General features: G+C 37.4%; 1 protein-coding gene across 1 annotated transcript; it reads right to left on the reverse strand.

The window, feature by feature from the left end:
• Positions 1-2317: 2317 nt before the first annotated feature.
• On the reverse strand, positions 2318-14848 carry LOC104458840 (transmembrane protein FAM155A-like; the record flags this gene model as incomplete). Its single annotated transcript, XM_010077302.1, has 2 exons — positions 2318-2658; positions 14677-14848. Coding segments are annotated over 2 exons (468 nt in total), but the record flags the coding sequence as incomplete, so codon positions are not given.
• Between the last annotated feature and the right edge of the window lie 4971 nt (positions 14849-19819).

Raw genomic sequence — 19819 nt, forward strand, 5'->3', positions numbered from 1 at the left:
TTGGATGGCCTTTGCACAGCAGAGGTAGATAAAGGTTATAACAAACTGTTTACTGACCATATACACTCACTAAAATTAAGAGGTCAGTTGAACAAGAGCTCACCTAGTAAGAGCTTTCTCAGTAGTGTGACTCATCAGCTGTTACACAGTACCAGAGCACTGCCCAGTTATTGCTCCATCGCTTTTCAATAACATCTCTGTCCTTTCAAGTCTACATTCTACCATTAGTTAAGGCTTTTTCATTTGCACTTCTACATTTTTCCCCACTTCAATATAATCAGTACATGTGCCTCTAACAGAAAATAAAATAACTAAAAAGCACCATGTTTTATTGAACAAAATATAGCATGTGCAAGGAAGGGAAGGGAGGATTTATAGAAACAAACCAGTGCTGAAGAATTTTGCATTAGCTGGTGCTTTTTGTTGTTGTCATATTTGCACAGATCATTTTTAGGCTGCTCAGTCCAGGTTGTAGTAAAACACTATCAAAACAAGTACTCTTGCAAAATATTTGAGCTTTCGCAGCTTAACATGTGGATCTTGAACCACTAAAGCAGCATGGTTATCTTCTTTTTGTTTTTCTCCAGAATTCAACAGACCATAAAGTGTATATAAAAATACATTATGCACCAGTGGCTAAATGTTCTTACAACATTAATATTTATCAAGGGGTATTTCATAGCTAGAAAGTCGGGAACTATATTTTATTTCCTAAGAGAACATTTCGTATAGTTTTCCTTCATCTCCCAGCTACACAACAAACATCTCTAAAGTGCACTTCCCAAGTGTAGTTAGAGAATAGGAAGGAATGTAAAGTTTTTAAAAACAGCCCTTAATAACTTTTCCTTCCATTGATTCTACTGTAAACTCTAAAAAGCCTTTGTAAAAAGCAAATTCTCATACACTCAGCAGGTGAAATGTTCCCACAAAAATAAAAGTAAACAAATTAAAAACCACCCCAAACAATGAAAAACCAGCAATCATATTACAATCTTTTCTCTTGACTACTTATATCCTAGTATATATTTACTGTTTTTATTGCACATTTATGAAAACGGTTGTCCTATATATTTAAAACAAAATAGTTTCTCTATCTGTGCTAACACATTCTTGTGCACCCTTAATAACTAGAGTAACTTTCAACAACATGTAGATATTAGAAAAACAATGGAATCAAAACCAAAGAGATACTTTGTGTTGTAGATGCTCAAAGGCTTGTAGTGTAATTTTGTTGAGACAAAAAGACTTGGACTTTGGAAGCTCTTTGCTCCCATTCCTTATGGAAAGCTGCTGGTTATGTGACAGCAGGAGAACTCAAAACGTAATTCACAATGAATGCCAATCCTCCACCTCCAATATGAAGGTTTCCCAACTACTCAACTTGCTGAGCGTAACTGGTTTTACATAGCATTATCTAAAGAAGGCTGCTCCTGTTCAACTGACCAGTGAGAAAGGACTGGACTTCTTCAAAACAAGTATTGGAACAACAGTTTGTTATGTATTTCTTTACATTTTTAAACTGTCCGATCCCACCTTGTAAGGAGAGCACTTGTTTGTTCAGCTAAAAGGAACCCCCTTCATGCTCCTTTTGGGTTTGCTCAGTCAACTGGTTTGTGCAACAGTGGCAGAGGCACACTGGAATTGTGTACCCATTCATTGTGATTACACAGACAGAAGCAAATGTATGTTGTCTGGGATGGGACAACGGGAAATGGGAAGGGGAAAGGAGATGAATGGTTCCCATGGGTAAGAGGACAGTTAGGTTTGTTTGGGTTTTTTTGTGGTTGCTTTTTTTTTTTTGTTAAATTTTGTTTTGTTGTTCTTTTTGTGGGGTTTTTACAGGTTTTTTGTTTTTTTTTTTAACTTTTTCGTTACTTTTTTTTTTTTTTTTTTTTTTTTTTTTTTTTTTTTTTTTTTTTTTTTTTTTTTTGCTATGTCATGGAATCATAGCAGTCATTCTAATAGAAACTGACAGGACATAAAAGACAGAACTATCAGATGAACACACACAATGACTAGAAATATATCGACAGAGAAAAGACTTAATTTAGCTTTGAGAAACCGTCCCAAAAATAAAATCCTGTATTAACAAGTGCAAAAAACAAACAAAAAAGAAACTCCAAACATTAAAACACAGTGTATAAAATGGTGTGAGAAATTTAAGTCACCATGCAGCCTTTTAGTCAATAAAAAGCTGCTGTGTTCATGTGTCCTTGTTGTTTGGGTAGTGGCCCATTCTTTTCATTTTACCCAAAAGGTCATTCAAGAAGAAATCTGAGGGTAAAGTACTCATTTCTCGCAATTTTAGACTGTAGTCATTTGGGCCTGTTGTGTTTCTATCATATAAGATGAATCCTTTCTTTTATTCCTCATTGGTTGAATTATCTTCCAAAGTTGTTATGCCTCCAAAGCCCAGTCCTGTTGAGTTCTGTGCTGCTGAGACTGTAAGTACTGTATGTAAGAGAATTAATACAAGAACACACAGTTTAAGTCTGCTGTTACACAGTCTTGATGCTGATGAAACTGTGAGTGATGTCCTGTGACACATTGTTGAGCCACTTGTTTTTATAGTCCCTTTGGATTGATGATCTGATAATAGTCCCCATCTGACATCACAGCATTCTGGTTCTGCATTGGTTGGATAGTTTTCATAGAGCCCTGTAGGGTAAACACAAGGAAAAAAAAAGCATCAGGCACAAAAAGATTGGCAGAAGTTGGTAGCTCAAAGAAACATTTGATAGTCTAGTCTAAGCTATTGAATCTACATCTTTGTGTGATCCTGAGGCCCTTAAAACACTTGCCATTTTCTATAATTAGAGTTGAAGGGATATGCATTATCTAACAGGAAGCATCATCTAAAGATCATTCAACCAAAGTATGAAATTGAGCATGGCTGTGTAAAGAAATGGAGTTAAAATGCAACTACTGATATTTGAATTACAAGGATATTTGAATTCTTCTTTTTGGGAAGTAACAACTAATGATGAAATAAGATCTAATCAAACTGGACATTTCCACAAAATTTTAAAGGATCTTGAAATTATTCCTCAGTCTGCAAGCGCATACCAGTAATATCAGTGCCCACGAAAAGATAAGCATTAAGTAACAAATAATTGGTATACTGACAGTAATTACAATATTGCTTGTCAAACCAATATGGATCTAACATCAAAGGAACAGCTTCCAAACAGATCTGTTCTGAGTCCACTTGTTTACCCTACATCAGTTGAGTTCTTCCAGCTGGAATATTCCCTTTGGTGTATTCCAGAGGTGAGAACAATCTTTTCTTGCCATCCAATAATTGGATCTCTTGCTATTTCTGACTATACATCTAGGCCATTTCTGCCTTTGGAACTTTACTGAGTTACTCAGCCAGATCTGATTATGTATTTTTGAACAGTTAGAGGAATTCTGTCTTTTCTGAAAGACACAAGTGTCTTTCTGGAAATTGTCAATTCCGTCTGCACTAGCGTAAAAGAGAGTAACATAACTAGAGTCTTCTGTTTACTTTTATTGTATCTTATTTTCTGATAAATTAAAAGAACCTAATTTAGTTTGTTTAATGAATGGTCAAATGCAAGAATGTCTAACATAATGAATAAACACCTTTTCTCCATTTAAACTTCATCTTGGAATAAATTTTGCAGTACATAATTACTCTATGGTAGCGCTAAGACTTACTAGGAAAAAAAAACTATGTGTGTTGAAATAGTAAGATAAAAATTTTGAAAGCAGATACATAATTGCTATAATTTATAAATTAACTTTGATCCTTGGAACAAGAATTAAATTTTGTCTGAAGTATCACAGCAATGATACTACTTTCATAAAGCAATGCCTACAAGTTTAGGCTTAACATTCTTAAGTCCGGACACCAGACTGTTTGTATTTTGAGAATAACCTTTAAAGAAAAGCTGCACACCTTAAAATAAGATAAAACTAAATTCTTTTGTTCCTACTTCCATAATATTGATCTGCAACTAAACAAAAAGTGTATTAAGTATGCTGAGCATGTTAAAATGCAGATTAAACTAGACTGACACTTTTTTACATATTTGACACAACAGCTTACTATGTTTTTCATGAGTCCAAGTAAAGTTGCATCTATTTTTGGAGTTCACCAAGTTTTTAAAGGTACAGGAATAAGAAGAGCTTGTTTGATTTCCTGTAAAGTCAGCATTTACTCATAGAAAATCAGACTATTTTTCTACCTATGCAGTCAGATATTTAAGGCAGGGTACTAACACTTGAAAATTATTCACTTCATCACTGAATGTGCTTCATGTTTTTTAAGAAATTCTGCTTCATTTTGTAACTTGTGGACAGTTGTTTATTGCAAGAATAATAAAGCAGTCATATTACCAACATTATATTTTCTGAGATCCATCTTATGGTGTTTGTGTGCACAACTATGGTTTTAAACATGGTAATGTACCAGAAGTGCCTCCCAAAGCAGGTGATTACATGATCTGTTCTGTGGCTGCAGTAGCTCAAACTATTAGTGGTAACTGAAGAGACACAGAGAATGGTTAATGCTTTTATCCTACTGAGACTTATTTACAATTCAAACTCTATTTCCTGCTTTTCTTGTTATAGGAAAACCCAGACTTCTTCTGAAATCAAAGCCTATATATACAAGTTGTCAATCAAAAGGTATTTAAATAGTTCATATGCACTTATTGAATTATAAATGAATTGAAGGCAACTCCACATTCAAAGCTGCATTGAACTTGTTCCTTAATGCAAAATTATATTTCCTCTTTATTTCGATTCAGCAATTGAATTTAGGTTTTGAATTCACAGTTACATGTTTAATAATCAATTAACTACAGAACCACTATTCATATGACAGTTGCAGAACATTTAGAAAAATTCAGTCAGAGCTTTTGTACTGACATAGTAAAACCTCACAATTGTGCTTCACCATGTACTCATTTGTAGCCATGAGTATCAGTTTTGGGCCCTTGGATCTACTCAGTCAGTGTACTTAGTCAGAGGGTTGCAAACCCATGATTTACCAGAGACCCTGGAAAGCTGGCTACATCAGCCTTGGAAAATCATGGAGAAAAACCCCTATTTTGTTCTTTTAGGAAAATATTTTATATGGACACAGAATTTGAGATAAGGAATAGACAGGATACCTTTACCCACCAAACCAAGGCTTCCCTCTTCCACCTCTATAGTTCAGTTTGTAGACATCACTATTCTGTATTACCTGGATATTCAGTAATCCTAATTTTGAGACTAATTTACCAACTGTTGCTGGCTTGAAACCTATTTTGCTTTTCAGTTTTTACTTAAAATTCTCAGCTCTGGATCTCCCATTTCCCAACTTTTTACAGCATTCACCTATATTTCACCAGCAGAAATCTTAGTCCATACGGAGGTTCTTGGACCTTGATCTTAATCAAGGATCTAGAATTTGCCAGGATACTTTTTGGTACCAAACCATTCTCCAGACAGATATGTTATCGCTCACAAAGGTCGCATAAAATCTATCCCCTTTGCTTTGTAACCAGATACTTTTTTCACACGGAGATAACATTTTGACAATCAGCACAGCAGTTATAGCTGTAGGGAATGTGTTACTAATGCTGATGCAAGAATTAAGGCTACTCATTTGGCTTAGATTATGTTAATAGAGAAATTACTGTAGATAAATTCCATGTGTCCTGTTCAGCTAAATCATACTAAAAGAAAAAGGAGTGACAGCATGAGCATCATATACACTTTGTGCAGAAACAGCTTTGGTGTAAAACCAGCAAAGCACAATTATGTTCTTGTACGAGAACTAAAATCGCAAAGACTGTTCATGGATGCATGTTCTGCTGATGAGCTAGATCACCAGCTAACTCAGAGAATGCTGTGGTTTCTGCCTGAGTACTTGCATTTCTTTTGCACAGGAATCAGCATGCAAAAGAGGTAGTTGCATTTCTACATCTCACCCCAACACTATCAGGATGTGTCATGCTTGTAGCTGGATCTGTATCTGTAGCAGCTGGTCTAACTTGGCTGGCTTCCTGGTTTCTTTGCTACAGAAAGAGCTATGGAACCATATTATTATTCTGCATCTTCCAGTCACCATCAAAGGAAACTGGTTTGGATATACTTGTCATTGTTGGATAACTGTTTTAGAAAGTCACAGAAATAAAGTAGATCTTTTGGTATGTTATGTTTTTTCCTCATTTACTTTCTGCATAACTGTAAACTGTGGTCTTTTTTAGCATAGATTTCTGATCATTTTGAGAGGCATACCAAGCTTCTTGTGCTTGAAGAAAAGACCATGAACTAGAAGAAGAAACCAGATAACTGGATGCAGTATATCAGAAGTTTTGAATGCTCCATTTTATTGTGAAGCCCAGAGTAAATAATGTCTGCCCAGAGTGACCCATCCTGCACTGACATCATTGTATCAATGAATGAAAACGCTCTGCATGACATTTCTCTTTCTGAGGAATTACTTCTGGATTTCATTGTTAACATTTTCCAACTACAGAAGGCAAGAGAACACATTAGATATTATATGACTAAATTTCACTGCTCTCTTACATCTGATCTGCAAGCCAGCTTTCTTCGATCTTATCCGGATGGTCCTCTCAATTTCTAAATTGCTCTGTCTGTGACACATTATGATGCTTCTGTTTAGACATGTATTTTATACCCTTCATGTTATAAAAATTAATAAAGTGAAAAGTAAAAGAAGGTTTACAGATAAATAAGTTATTCTTTAGTCAAACAGATTACACTTAAACTAGTGCATAAGGCTGTTTAACTCTTTTGAAAAGTCTAATTTCCATTTCAGATTCCATTCCAATCGATAGATGAGACCTGAGTTGCTATTGATTTTATTTTGTCAGTATATGTTGGTGACTATTTCAGAGAGTTGTCTCTGGAACATTTTCCTATGTGTATGCGTCCACATTCAAGAAAAATGTATTGTATTTCTTCACCATACATGGATTTTTTTTTTTTCTCTAAAATATTTACAGGACCAATTTACTCCTGCTGGTGTAAATCAGTGTTATCCCTGTAAAACCTACTGAGCTGCTGCAAGTCAGAAGAATAAGCAAATAGGTGACTCTCAAGGCTATACAATGACCCTTTTTAGCTCTGCTACATTGCTATACTGGATAAGGGTGAGATAACTCACTTCTAGCAAGCATTTGGCTTTCCTCACCCCTCCTCCCGTTTTGTTTTTATTACGTACAATTTTTAATCAAAAGCATTTACTACTTTTCGATGATAGGAGAGGGTCATACATATCTAAGTACTGTGTTGCCATAGAAAGTTCAGGGATATCAATAGGTTAACTACCCGGGTTGTTTCTATGGGAGAAGAACATTTGCATCTAACAACCTATTATAATGCGGGACCTCATTCATGTGAAAGTCCCAACAGTCAAGACTAAAAGAACAGTGGACTCAAAAAGATGAGCTATTTAGTTGATAGATTCTGCTGCAAACCATGTAAAATTTTCCTTGTAAGCAGATCAATAGCTAGTAATGATTTAAACCGTGCTTGTCAAACATAAATGGGATTTGTCCTGCTGTCTGTGTTAGCTTAATACTTTGATATTTTAGGACCTGCTAAAGAAATACAGGCAGGAGGCAAATAACATTTATGAGTTATTATTGTGAGCTATTTTTAGAGTAAGAATTTGGAGCAAGTATATACAATTTTTTGGATTTTGCCAAAAACAACATAAAGCTGATTGAATTCAGAAATTTTATTTTCTTGAATTGTTCTACAAAGAAAAGATAGATTGCGATGCATTCTTTATATCACATTTTCTCAAGGAAATTGCTTTTCAAATTCACTGAAATCAGGGCATCTGTTTTGAAACAGAGACACTCTACAGCTAAACCTGCTGGTGAAACCCAGACACACATCAGCCCCTTGAGAGGAAGCTGCAGTTTAAAGAATTGTTCCCAATATCTTTGTTGACCTTTGTTAGTCAACAAAACCCTTCTACAAATTGGTAAGAATTCTCTGTAGTAATTCTCCCTACATCCTTAGAAACATTAGTGTGTGCTATGAAGCATGACTGTCAGTTTCCTTTCTGATAAATACCCTTTATTCAAGGAGAAGTTTCTGAGGAAGTGTTACTTTGCATGGGTCACGTAAGCATATGTTAGTGATATTTGCCAAAAATTGATGCATGGGAGAATATTCACACCATGCGTTCCAAGCAACTGAGATGCTTTTCAGATCACATTAAATTAGGAACCTAAATTAATATGAACCAAACGGAAAGATATAAGTAATTTAAAGCACCTGAATCACCTGTCCTCTCAAGTCCTCCCTCCCCTTTTTCTTTCTACAGTGAAAAGGATCAGAAGTCTGTTCAGCACGGGAAAGTAGACAAATTTGATTCTCCTCTTGGTGGAAGGAGACTCATTCTGACGACACTGCTCTTAGGAAATACTGGAAGGTGCCATGTTGGTTTTGGAAAAAGTTAATGCAACACATTTCTGGCTTATTGCTACTTACTACCTTCCTTTCCGTCGCAGAGGATCTCAAGTGCTCCATTACATTCCATGACACCTATTGTACAAGTAAAGAGTGTGATCATGTGGCTGGGATTTCCTGCCTTACATTTGCCCCTGGGTGATGGCCCTGATATGCCACAAGGCACAAACGGACCACAAGTCTTGGTCAATACAAAGGAAGCTTTTAGCAACACAGGTAGTCCTAATTCTGCACTCTAAAGTGATCCAGACTTGGCACAGTTTTGGGACCGTTCTCTCAGCAGCCAGAATAGGCTATATCTGTATTAACAAGTAGTTTTGGGCAAAAGGAGAAGATTTGTATAACGAAACATCTGGTGCTGAATATCTCGTGTCAACCTTGAATGCAGTTGAGGGGTTTTTACCTCACTCCAGCTCTGGTCTGACTCCGGAGACCAAATGTGTGTCAGTGGTTGGGACATGCTAGATATGGTCCTGTAGTAAGTATGTCTTCTAGTTTAGTTTAGTCCAAAGGAACCCAGATTGTATTCTCCAAGACATCTCCCCAGTTCATCAGGGAGTATGAACATGAGATTTGCCTCAAAAGTACGCTCCTGAACTAGATTGCTAATGTGGATGCAACCGCAGCATTGATGTTGAGGGCATATCGTGGCTGCTTGGGGAAGGGCCACATGTGCAGGGGAGAGCTAACCTCTTTTCCCCTCTCTCTGGGCATCTCTGTTGCTCATTTGGTCGAAACTGAGCTCTCACATTTTCTGAGCTGACCAAACTGCAGCCCCAAAAGGATAGTTTTGGCTGTGAAGAAAATATCTCAGCTTCTGCATCCTCTCTCTGCCTCCACTGGGAAATGATAGCAAGCCAAACAGAAGCAGTTCATAAGCTGGAGCAGTCCCCAGTCCTGCTGCTGGACCACATTACTGTTGAAGGCACTGGAAAAGCAGGAGTTGTAAAGTATTACCAGTCTGTCTCTTCCCAAAGCTCTGTACGTAGAGTCATACTCTTTTCACACTCAAAGAGCATGTGTGAAAGAAATCTTCTCTATCTTTCATTCACACTGAGGGAAAAAAGGTAAAAGAGGATGAAGTCTATCAAAGAAAACAATCCCACTGGTATGCACACTGTTTTCATAGGAGTCACAATTAAAAACCTTGACCTGGAACTTTGCATGGGACTCACTCATTGTCATCTGCCATGTCTGCGTGTATGCATGGCTAAGCTCTATCATTGTCTCATTATCCCCCTTAGATAAGATTCTGTTTTGCCTGGGCAATTCTAGACATCTGAGCTCCAGAAAGAAACATTAGATGAAGCCACTGGATACTTTAACAGTATGGATATAAACTCCAAAGTTCCAAACTGAAAGTAAGCATTCAATTTTAATTAATATGAAAAACAGTATGTTCCAGAACACCTGACAGAAAGACTGACTTCTTTCCTTCTATTTCCTAGAAGAAAGGGTGGAGAGGGGAACACAAGTTTCTTTCTATCTAACTGCATATTTCCATAATCAGAACTACACTGTGATTCTGATGGTTTTGATTAATCTCCCAGGTACTTTGTTTTCCACTGCAGTTGTCCCACATCTTCATATGCATTACTGCAAAAGGCAAGTCCCAGTAATACACAACTAGTGTAGCATCCCTTCTCCTTTTCCCACTATCTGCTCTCATTGGAGATAATCAAGTAAGACATTCTCAGGCTAGAATATTTCTTATTCATTATACCAGTCATTCAGGAATTTCCAAGAAGTCATTATTAATCTATATTATGAATTACAATTTTTTTTTTTTTTTTTTTTTTAGTTTAATGGTGTCAAAAATAGCAATGACTACAAATTTTTTCGGGGAAAAATAGCCAGTCCCATGCTGTCTTCTCATCACATCAGCCTTCCAAGGAAAGCTAAAACCTTTGTTATTATTCCTTTTTACAGCCTCCAGTACTTTATTTTTTACAGCCTCCAATCTCAAGAAAATTCTGCCCTGAAAGAAAAAAAAAAGTATGTGGGTTCCTTGTCTGCCAGTGCAGCCGTGCCCCCACTCCCAGCTGGCGTCTCTGTGTCCTGGCTCACTGCTTTGGCAAGATGGGGGTGGCGAGGAGAGGTGGCAGATTGGTACCACAGTGGCAGCTCCCAGTGCTGCCGGTGACATGAAGCCACCCCAGCCTCTCATCTAGCTGCAATTGGAAAACAGCATGTAATGTTTATATGCATGTCCTGTGCTCTGTGCTGTTGTCAACATCAAGTAAAAACAGCTAACACTGCTACACCTTTTCCTGTTACTTGCCTTCCACAGTGTATGGAAATGTTTTGTGTAAATCAATCCTCTGTCTTTCCATTAACCTAAATCTCTATTGGACCTTAGAGGAAATAGTCTGTTACCATGGAGAGGAGGAAGGGAAGCCCTTATCATAAAACTATTGCTTCTAAAACATTATTAAAGAAAATCAGAATCCACAAATTTTTGACATTAATAAATCATCCTATAAGCAGAAAGGATCTTTTTTTTTCTTCTGTAAAATATTAGTTCCATTAGTTTCATGGGGGAAAAAATACCATACCGACATAAGCCAGTTCAGTTTCTGCTGAATGTCTCTGAAAATGTAAGCCAAAATTTCAAAAAAGCACCTGTAGCATTTCTCTCCATGGGAGAGAGATCAGGGTCGGGAGCGGCAGAGGTACTCAAACCTAATTTAAATGAGTGATGGGCTGTGGCAAAAACGCTGTTCATGAGGAATCCGTGAACTTAAAGTGTGCTCCTGCTGTGTTTCCTGTAGCAGAACTCAATGGTGACGAGCTTCACAGTGAACTTAGGTAGAATGGAGACACCAGACAACCAGCTATAACACATAAATATAAAATACAAATACCTTTGATCTGCTCTCGGGTTTTGCCAATGAATTTCACGCACTCCAGGAAGAGGAGGATAGGTAACTAGAAATCCCAGATGTCTGCCAGAGAGGAGCTCACAGAAAGTGCAGCAGGAGAAGAGGTCCCTCAAGACATGGGTGACCTGCTTTCAGTTGCTTTTCTCCAAAAACGGTTCGATTTAACTATCAAGGCACAAGCTGCACTGAGGTAGAGTATTTTATCTGCTGTTGAACTAACTCACTGTACTTTGCATGAAATAATCCTGTTTCCACTAAGCAGCAGAGAAGTGTAGTTATTTAGTCCCACAGCAGACCTTAGTCTAATTTCTCATTGTTTAGTGGCAGGAAATGCTCTTACAGTGAGCTGCTGATTAATAAGAGGGTGAAAATCATAGAATAATAGAATGTTTTAGGTTGGAAGGGATCTTAAAGATCATCAGGTGGCCAAGAAGGCCAACGGCATCCTGGCCTGCATCAGCAATAGTGTGGCCAGCAGGACTAGGGAAGTGATTGTGCCCCTGTACTCAGCACTGGTGAGGCCGCACCTTGAATCCTGTGTTCAGTTTTGGGCCCCTCACCACAAGAAGGACATTGAGGTGCTGGAGCAGGTCCAGAGAAGGGAAACAAAACTGGTGAAGGGTCTGGAGCACAGGTCTTATGAGGAGCGGCTGAGGGAGCTGGGGTTGTTTAGTTTAGAGAAGAGGAGGCTGAGAGGAGACCTTATCACTCTCTACAACTACCTGAAAGGAGGTTGTAGTGAGGTGGGTGCTGGCCTCTTCTCTAAAGTAACAAGTGATAGGACAAGAGGAAATGGCCTCAAGTTGCACCAGGGGAGGTTTAGGCTGGATATTAGGAAAAATTTCTTCACTGAAAGAGTGGTCAGGCATTGGAACAGGCTGCCCAGGGAGGTGGTTGAGTCACCATCCCTGAAGGTGGTCAGGAAATGTGTAGGTGTGGTGCTTAGGGACATGGTTTAGTGAGTTAGGTGGTGTTGGGTTGGACTTGATGATCCTTGAGGTCTTTTCCAACCTTAATGATTCTATGATTCTATGATTCTATGATTCTAAATCTACCCTCTTTCAGACCGAAGCCATTACTTCTAGTTCTATCACTACACTCCCTGATAAAGAGTGCCTCCCCATCTCTCCTGTAGGCTCCCTTTAAGTACTGGAAGACTGCTATATGGTCTCCTTGGAGCCTTCTCACCTCCAGGCTGAACAACTCCAGCTCTCTCAGCCTGTGCTCATATGGGAGGTGCTCCATCCCTCTGATCATTGGGCCTGTATTCCAGCCAAAGTTTGGATTGCAGCCTTGTACTGCTCCTCAGCGTCTTCCCTTGAACACAACTGCCTAGTGCCAGCATGCTGACTCCTATGTGTCCATGAATACAAGCTTTACTCTGCTGATGCTGAGGGTCTTGACTCAAGAGGGCAAAAAGTTCAGCCAAATATTAGTGGACTGCTGAGATGAGATTCAGGTCATCCTGTTTAAGTGTCTGTTATAAGACCTTGGTGACTAACAGCAGCTACAGCAAATAGAGTGCAGCCAGCACTGTTAGCTCATCAGGTGCATATGCTTACTTAGGCTGAATTAAATAGCACTCAGCTCTTCTGGCTATACCAGATCTTCAGTGACTCCAGTTTGAGCTTAGTCACAGAGTTTATGCATAGATATCCACACTATTAATACCTCTAATAAAATGAGTTTAATCCTCCCCTAAATCTGCTTTTCATCTAAAACTCAGAGATATTGACTGTCAGTAATCTTTGCAAAGTCATCTATTTTGTGTGGTTTAGAAATGAATTTGGACTTGGAGATATACTAGGAAAATGAAGAGGTGGATATGTATTTCTTAAGAGATTTTCTTAAATAATTACTAAGATGGTTTTGTTTATTGTTTGTTCTTTGTATCTGTAGTGTGTATGTAAGTGTGCACATATGTGAATATACATGCACACACATACAAATATACATATATATTGTATATGTGTTGTAACTAAAAACGACCTAAGTCTCTCACTTCAGCTTTTACTGTCCTATCTTAAACTGGAAAATAATGTTCATTTGCTTACGGTGTATACATATTGGAAGGCTATTAATATTTACTAAATGCATTGAAGTGCTAAGCACTGTTACCTTATTGATGACTACCAAATTGTAACTCAGATTACATTTCATTATATTGTCCTTTGCATATGGATGGATACTGCTCAGCTGTGTGCAATAGGCTTAATTTTCAAGAAGAAATAGTCAATAGCTTGCTACCAGAACTCCCCTAAATCCAAACATGGAGTATAAGGTGAAGTGAGTTACCACAAACGTTATGCCTACCTCTGAGATCCTACAGGGCATTTATGAAGTTTTACGTTTGACTCTTACGTTTTTAAGTAGCTTACCTTGGGCAACTCATTTAGTGGCAAGCTTTCCAGTGCAGCCCTCATATAAGGTGGAGGCTGTCTAATTTCTGATATTTGGACCAGGCTGATGAACAATCTAAGTGCTGAAATGCCTTTTTACTGATTTAGTGGGAATAAGTTTTCTGAATATATTCAAGATAACAGATAACAATGATTGAGATACGATTTCAGATAACTGAAATTTTGTATGGATGACTCCCAGCCAGTCCTGAAAAAAGTATCTGAAGTACATGAGATGTACTAAGGGTATTTCTTGCCTACCATATCTTCTCTGTTTGGATCATTCTCAGGAAGTGTGTGAAGCAGAATGGAATGTAAAAGGAACAAAACCATTTCATCAATCAACGTGTAGACCTATATTAGCAATACCTTTAAAACTAAAATAGTCACAGTATGTAACAAGACTAAAGAAGAGACCAAAAGATTAGTTCTTCACAGGTGAACAACTGATTCTTAAAATTCTTCACTAGTGAAAGACCTTTCCCTAGACATTTACCTTCCGAGAGCTACTGCACAGTTTTGAACGCTGTGCCTCAGATTCTTCATTTATCTGACATAAGAATGCAGGTGAATGTACTAAAAACTGGACATGGCTTTCTTGTTTTTCCAGAATATTACGTGACACAGAGCCTCTGAGTACTGCATGACACAAAGCAACAAAAATCCTCCACCAAGTTATTTAGCATAAAAAATAACCTGAACATAATTCTTCTGGTGATTTTTTTTTGTAAAGTTAATGACTGTGGCAAGCTGTAGCATAAATTTGCATCACTAAATCTCGGCTCAAATCCTAACACCTCTGACAAATCTTTGTGATGAGGAATACCTTCAGGGTCTCATAGTAAGGCCTAATGGAAGAAACATTGTTCACACTCTCCTTCACATTTAGACTTAGAAAATGTGGAATTAACTTTTCTATACTATACCTGTACAGATGAAACTTGATAGTCCTCCATAGATGACATCATCATTGTCTGGTAATATAAAGGGACACCTCGTCTGAACTTCCAAACAGTATTGCTTGCAAGGAATTCTGTTGCTGCAGTGAAACTGTGTGACTTCAAAATACTGGGAACAGAGCCAGGCTTTGTAGACAGTCTGGAAAAAGAGAAGAATCAGAAGTATAGATGGATGACAATAGCACAGTCATTATTAGAAGAACACACTGTACTGCACACCTACATTAATGCTGCTTCTGAAAGCAAGTTTTGAGAGGCTATCACCTGGGTAAAACATACTCTTAACTTTTGACTGTCCTCCCACTTCAGAAATGCAAACTCCAGCCAAGTCATTTAAAAGCAGCAGTTAGTCAGGACTAGGCTTATGCTGTTATTTTATCTTAGTTTGCAAACAAGTATGTTTCTTAAATATACCTTTTTATTAGACACATGCACACAAGCCACACACCCCTGTCCCTGAACCTTATCATATACAAACCGAGATCCTGACCTCATTTGAAGCTGATCTGGGAAAACCTTATGAAAGTAAGTGCAAGAAAGAGTTTAAAACTGGGCTCAGGGCACCTCTGTTCTTTATATCATCTAGAGCTAAGTTATCAGGTTGCAATAGATGGTGCTGCTTCCCTTCAAATAAAACCTTATCCAGTCCACAGCATTAAAACACACAGGAGGGTTCCTGAACACCAACAGCTATAGACTAGGAGATAAATCTGTGAGGACCAATGTCTACATTTGGGACCTAAAAAGAACACATCAAAGATGCTGTCATATGATGCTGTATAATCATGACTGCTGGAACTGTGCTTATTACAAGTATTTTCATAACTTAAACTGAAGACTAAAATAAACATGTCGATTTTATTTTCTTTCGCCTGTTCTCTTCTGAGCAATGGTCTCTATCACAAGAATTAAACTAGCCTTTTGAACACATAAAATTTTCACATAATTCAAAAATAGATTGGACACCAGGCTACAAAGGTGATGAAAAACCTGTCTGAGTACAGAGAGGTTTGCTTGTTTCACATTTTATTTTCCACTTATCTGTTTTGACATACATTATTTGCTGGCTAGATATTTGTTATCTAGGTTGTTATATAATGAAAATTTCCCTTTTTTATTCATTCAGAATATCTGAAAATCTTAGTAACTACCTTTCCTTTATAACAGGATGAAAAGCAATATAGTCAGCTGACTATTTTCCTTCTTCCTAGACCTGTTTTTAATAAAAAAGGAAAGCTAGATTAAATTTTTGAACCCTGAAAATTCAAAACCTGACACCTGAAAAGAGCAATCTAGCTGACAGTTTGGTTTAATTTCAGTATGTTTCATCTCATCAGTTATAATTTTATTAGCATCAATGGCAGCTTAAATTGTATAATTAATTTCAATGTATTAGTCCCAGAACCACAAAACTTTTATCTTAGCTTGTTTGCAATGGTGGTAAGTATGGGTAAGGTTGTTAGGTGATAAAGTGAAGCCCTTATCACTCATCTATGGTTTGTGATTATCTCTTTATTGTAGCTTTAGCCTACTACATTCTGTAGAACACATTTTTTTATTACAAATTCAATTTTAATTGCTTACAAAGGTTTCTTAATCACAGTAGATGATTAATGAGAAGGAAGATTTAGGTGATGTGTGTACTTTTTGTTCTTAAATAAACTTCTAAAAAGCAAGTGGTTTTCCCAGTGTTGACTATATACCCCACTATACTTTTAATGCTTCAGTTGCTATATTGTCACTTGCAACAATAAAATAAACAAATTGTTTTTCTATTTTAATTAGTCAGTAAGCATAGTCTATTGGTCAGAGACAGGAACACTGGGTCTGATAACAGATAAATATTCACAGACTTTCCTTTCTGATCACTAACACTGTAGACCTGTTTAGTATGAACCCATGTTATCTTCATAGAATAGATCTAAAAGTAGTATGTTGGTTTATGAATCACATTTGAAAATGTACATCAGTTTATAGGGAGTGTGTTGAACAGCACACCATACGTGGTAACAAGAAAATGAGAAAACCTGCGTGTCTACTTAAGCAAGACAGGAAATAAATGTTTATTCAAGAGCAGAAGTAAATAATGCAATCATAGGTTTCTGTGAACATGTTTATGTATCCAATCTCAGCTTGTACACATCATATTCCTGCTCTGATTCAGAAGTCCTCAGCTTTTGCTTAACTTTGCATTTGAACTCTCGTCCATATTTTTAAAGAATGCATGAGTATACCTGTTCATGAGATCTATTTCTCAGATAAATGTCTCCAGCTCTGTATTCTTTTTACTGCAGCCCCTTTCAACCTTGTCTGCAGTTTATATTGAGATTTTTAATATACTGGTCTCATTTTGCTCTGTTTTGGTCAGTGAGGCTACATGGAAGCTAAGCTTTTTAGAGTTCTGTCTGGATATGAACTTTGGTCATATCCCACGTAGGGGTGAGATACTGACACTTATCAGCCTTCCTACCTCCATGCTCTGGTTTCTCCACAAGAAACTTCAGGCTTGTGGGACAAGATGCCTCTGCAGAACACCGTAAGATGTTCAGGAAGCAGTAGGTGAAACCCTCAGGGCATCCTGAAAACTAGCCTAGAAGATAGAAGATGTTGGTCTTCAGCCCTTCCCACAAAGATCTTCCATTTATCCAGGTCTTTTGCAGGCCTGAGAACTGGCATGAAAGAGTCAGAGAAGTTGGAAAAGTGAACATCATGGAAAAGCACCAATTTAACACTTGAGTACTTATAGTGCAGCTGAGGTGGAATTTAAAGTCACTTCTGGATAAGGGAAAAAAATAGGATCAAAGACATATTTGAGCACTAGAGAAGGCTCACCCATAGTACCTAGCTGTTAGCCCACTGCTTCCGCAGCTTTGGCCTGTGCTAGCTCATACATTTCCAGACAGTGCCCAGCCATAGTCCTGGAAAAGGTGTATTCCAAGCACTGCACCCAATAAGCAGTTTCTACACGGCCATGCTGGGTTTTTTGGAGAAAAAGCAAAAAAAAAAAAAAGTAGATGTTTGCAGATGAACTGTGCTGGGCTAGCTGGTAGAACAGAGAATAGTCCCTCTCCACTCTTTACTTACTAGTACAGACATGATTTAAGTGCCTATTTTCCCAACAAAGACCCCCAAAATAACCTCTGCTACCCTTCCTGGGCATCTTAGACTTTGTAGGGACCAAAGGTTTTACACAGAAATCTTCCTTTTGTGCCTAAACATGTGCTATCCAAGAAGGAGTACAGAAGTGCAAGAATGGATCTCATATTTGTGCATACCACCCACCCTTCAGCAGCCTTTGCAAGAGTCCCACAGCTGACCCAACTAAGCAAGTAGATCCAGAGGAGTCCAAAGTCTTTTCTTTATTTCAATTATAGTGAAAGATGACTTCTTTAGCTTCCATATTAGAAGCCCATGATTTTGAATTGAAATGTATTGAAATTAGTTGAAATTTTCCTAATAGAAAAGCAGATATTATGGCTTTTGATCAGGCAGTATTCCTTCTTATACCGTGGAAAACACAGGTTCTTGGTTATTAGGAATTCTGCTCTCTCTCCTAGCAAACCCCAAATGCTGATTTCCAGAGTGTTAAAACATGCATTGTATAACAAAGTCTGAAACTATCAATGAAAATACATATGAGCTTGCATTTTCAGTATGGTGTGCACTTCACAAACTATGCTTTTATAAAAGGGTGGTTTTCCTTTTTTTAAAGGACATCAACAGCTAAACCCAAAGGTCTATAATCACTATAAATACTCCTCTTAAAAATATTGCATATAGAACACACTAAAATATTAGTTGCATTCTATTAGTATTTTCCTATGTAATTTTCAGTTTGTCAATGGAAAAGATGGAAGGTGGATGTGAGGAGAAGACCAAGTGTTAAATGACTAGAGGCAGGGAAAATCCTCTAGATTTTCCACTAAATAAAGTTTTCTAGAGCAAAATTCTTGCTCCTTCAAAACATGCATTTTCTCAAGATTCAAGTCGATAAAACAAATGTCTTGGATTACATTTCAAGGAAAGGAAAGATGGGCTGTGACAGCAGTAGATGTGCTTTCACTTTATTATACCATCAATTAAAAAAAAACAAAACTAAAACTAACTCCCAACATGAACTAATCTCAACTGAGCTATAAGACTAGGAAAGAAATATAAATTATAGAGAAAATACAAGAGTACACAACTATCAACAGTTTTTGAAGAAACAAGAGGAAATCTAGTGATTTTTACAAAAAATCATAACCTCAGAAGATATTTTTATTAACAGATATTTTGTGAATTTAAGTCAAGCCACCACAAACAAACACAGAACTAACACACAACGTAGATTTTAGATTTCTTAAATTTACAATTTCTGCTACATATTATGATCTTTTGTATATGTTGCATGCATATAATGCAGAAAAATAATTAAAATGGACTTGTGACTTCAGCTGCCTTGGGAGATGATGGAAACCTTTGAAAAATCATAGCTGTTAATAGAATCCTGGCAGACTGATCTCAAATAATGGAAAAACCCACGTTTTTCTCTTGGCTTTGGTTTTACTTTTTTTAGCCAGGGAGAGGACTCAGATAAATTGGATTATTGATGCATCACACAGTAAATAACTGTGTATATCTAAATATCTCATCTTTTTACCATCAACAGAACTTTAGCCACTCTATATTTGAAAGAGATATAGTCCTGTATATTAGACAAGACACTATGTTGGAAAGATAGTATCAGATAAGAATAAGGTAATCTTTCATGTACAGAAGTATAACTACAAAATCTCAGAAGGGTTTAGTGGCAATTTTACTCACCTAAATAAATTATACCTACACTGCCTTGTTCCTGTAGGAAAAAATTTAAAAATTGCACTTTAGAAAAAGTGCACTAGTCAATGCTGGCTTCATATACCTGTATTCATATGCATAAGTGCCTACCCAGAATGACCATCATCAAGATCTTCTTGATATTTGTAAATTATTAATAATGAATCATAGAATCATAGAATGGTTTGGGTTGGAAGGGACCTTAAAGTTCCTTGAGTTCCAACCTCCCTGCCATGGGCAGAGACACCCTCCACTAGACCAGGTTGCTCAAAGCCTCATCCAACCTGGCCTT

Source organism: Pterocles gutturalis, unplaced genomic scaffold, assembly GCF_000699245.1.
Source record: "Pterocles gutturalis isolate BGI_N339 unplaced genomic scaffold, ASM69924v1 scaffold35523, whole genome shotgun sequence".
In the NCBI taxonomy this organism is placed as follows: Eukaryota; Metazoa; Chordata; class Aves; order Pterocliformes; family Pteroclidae; genus Pterocles; species Pterocles gutturalis.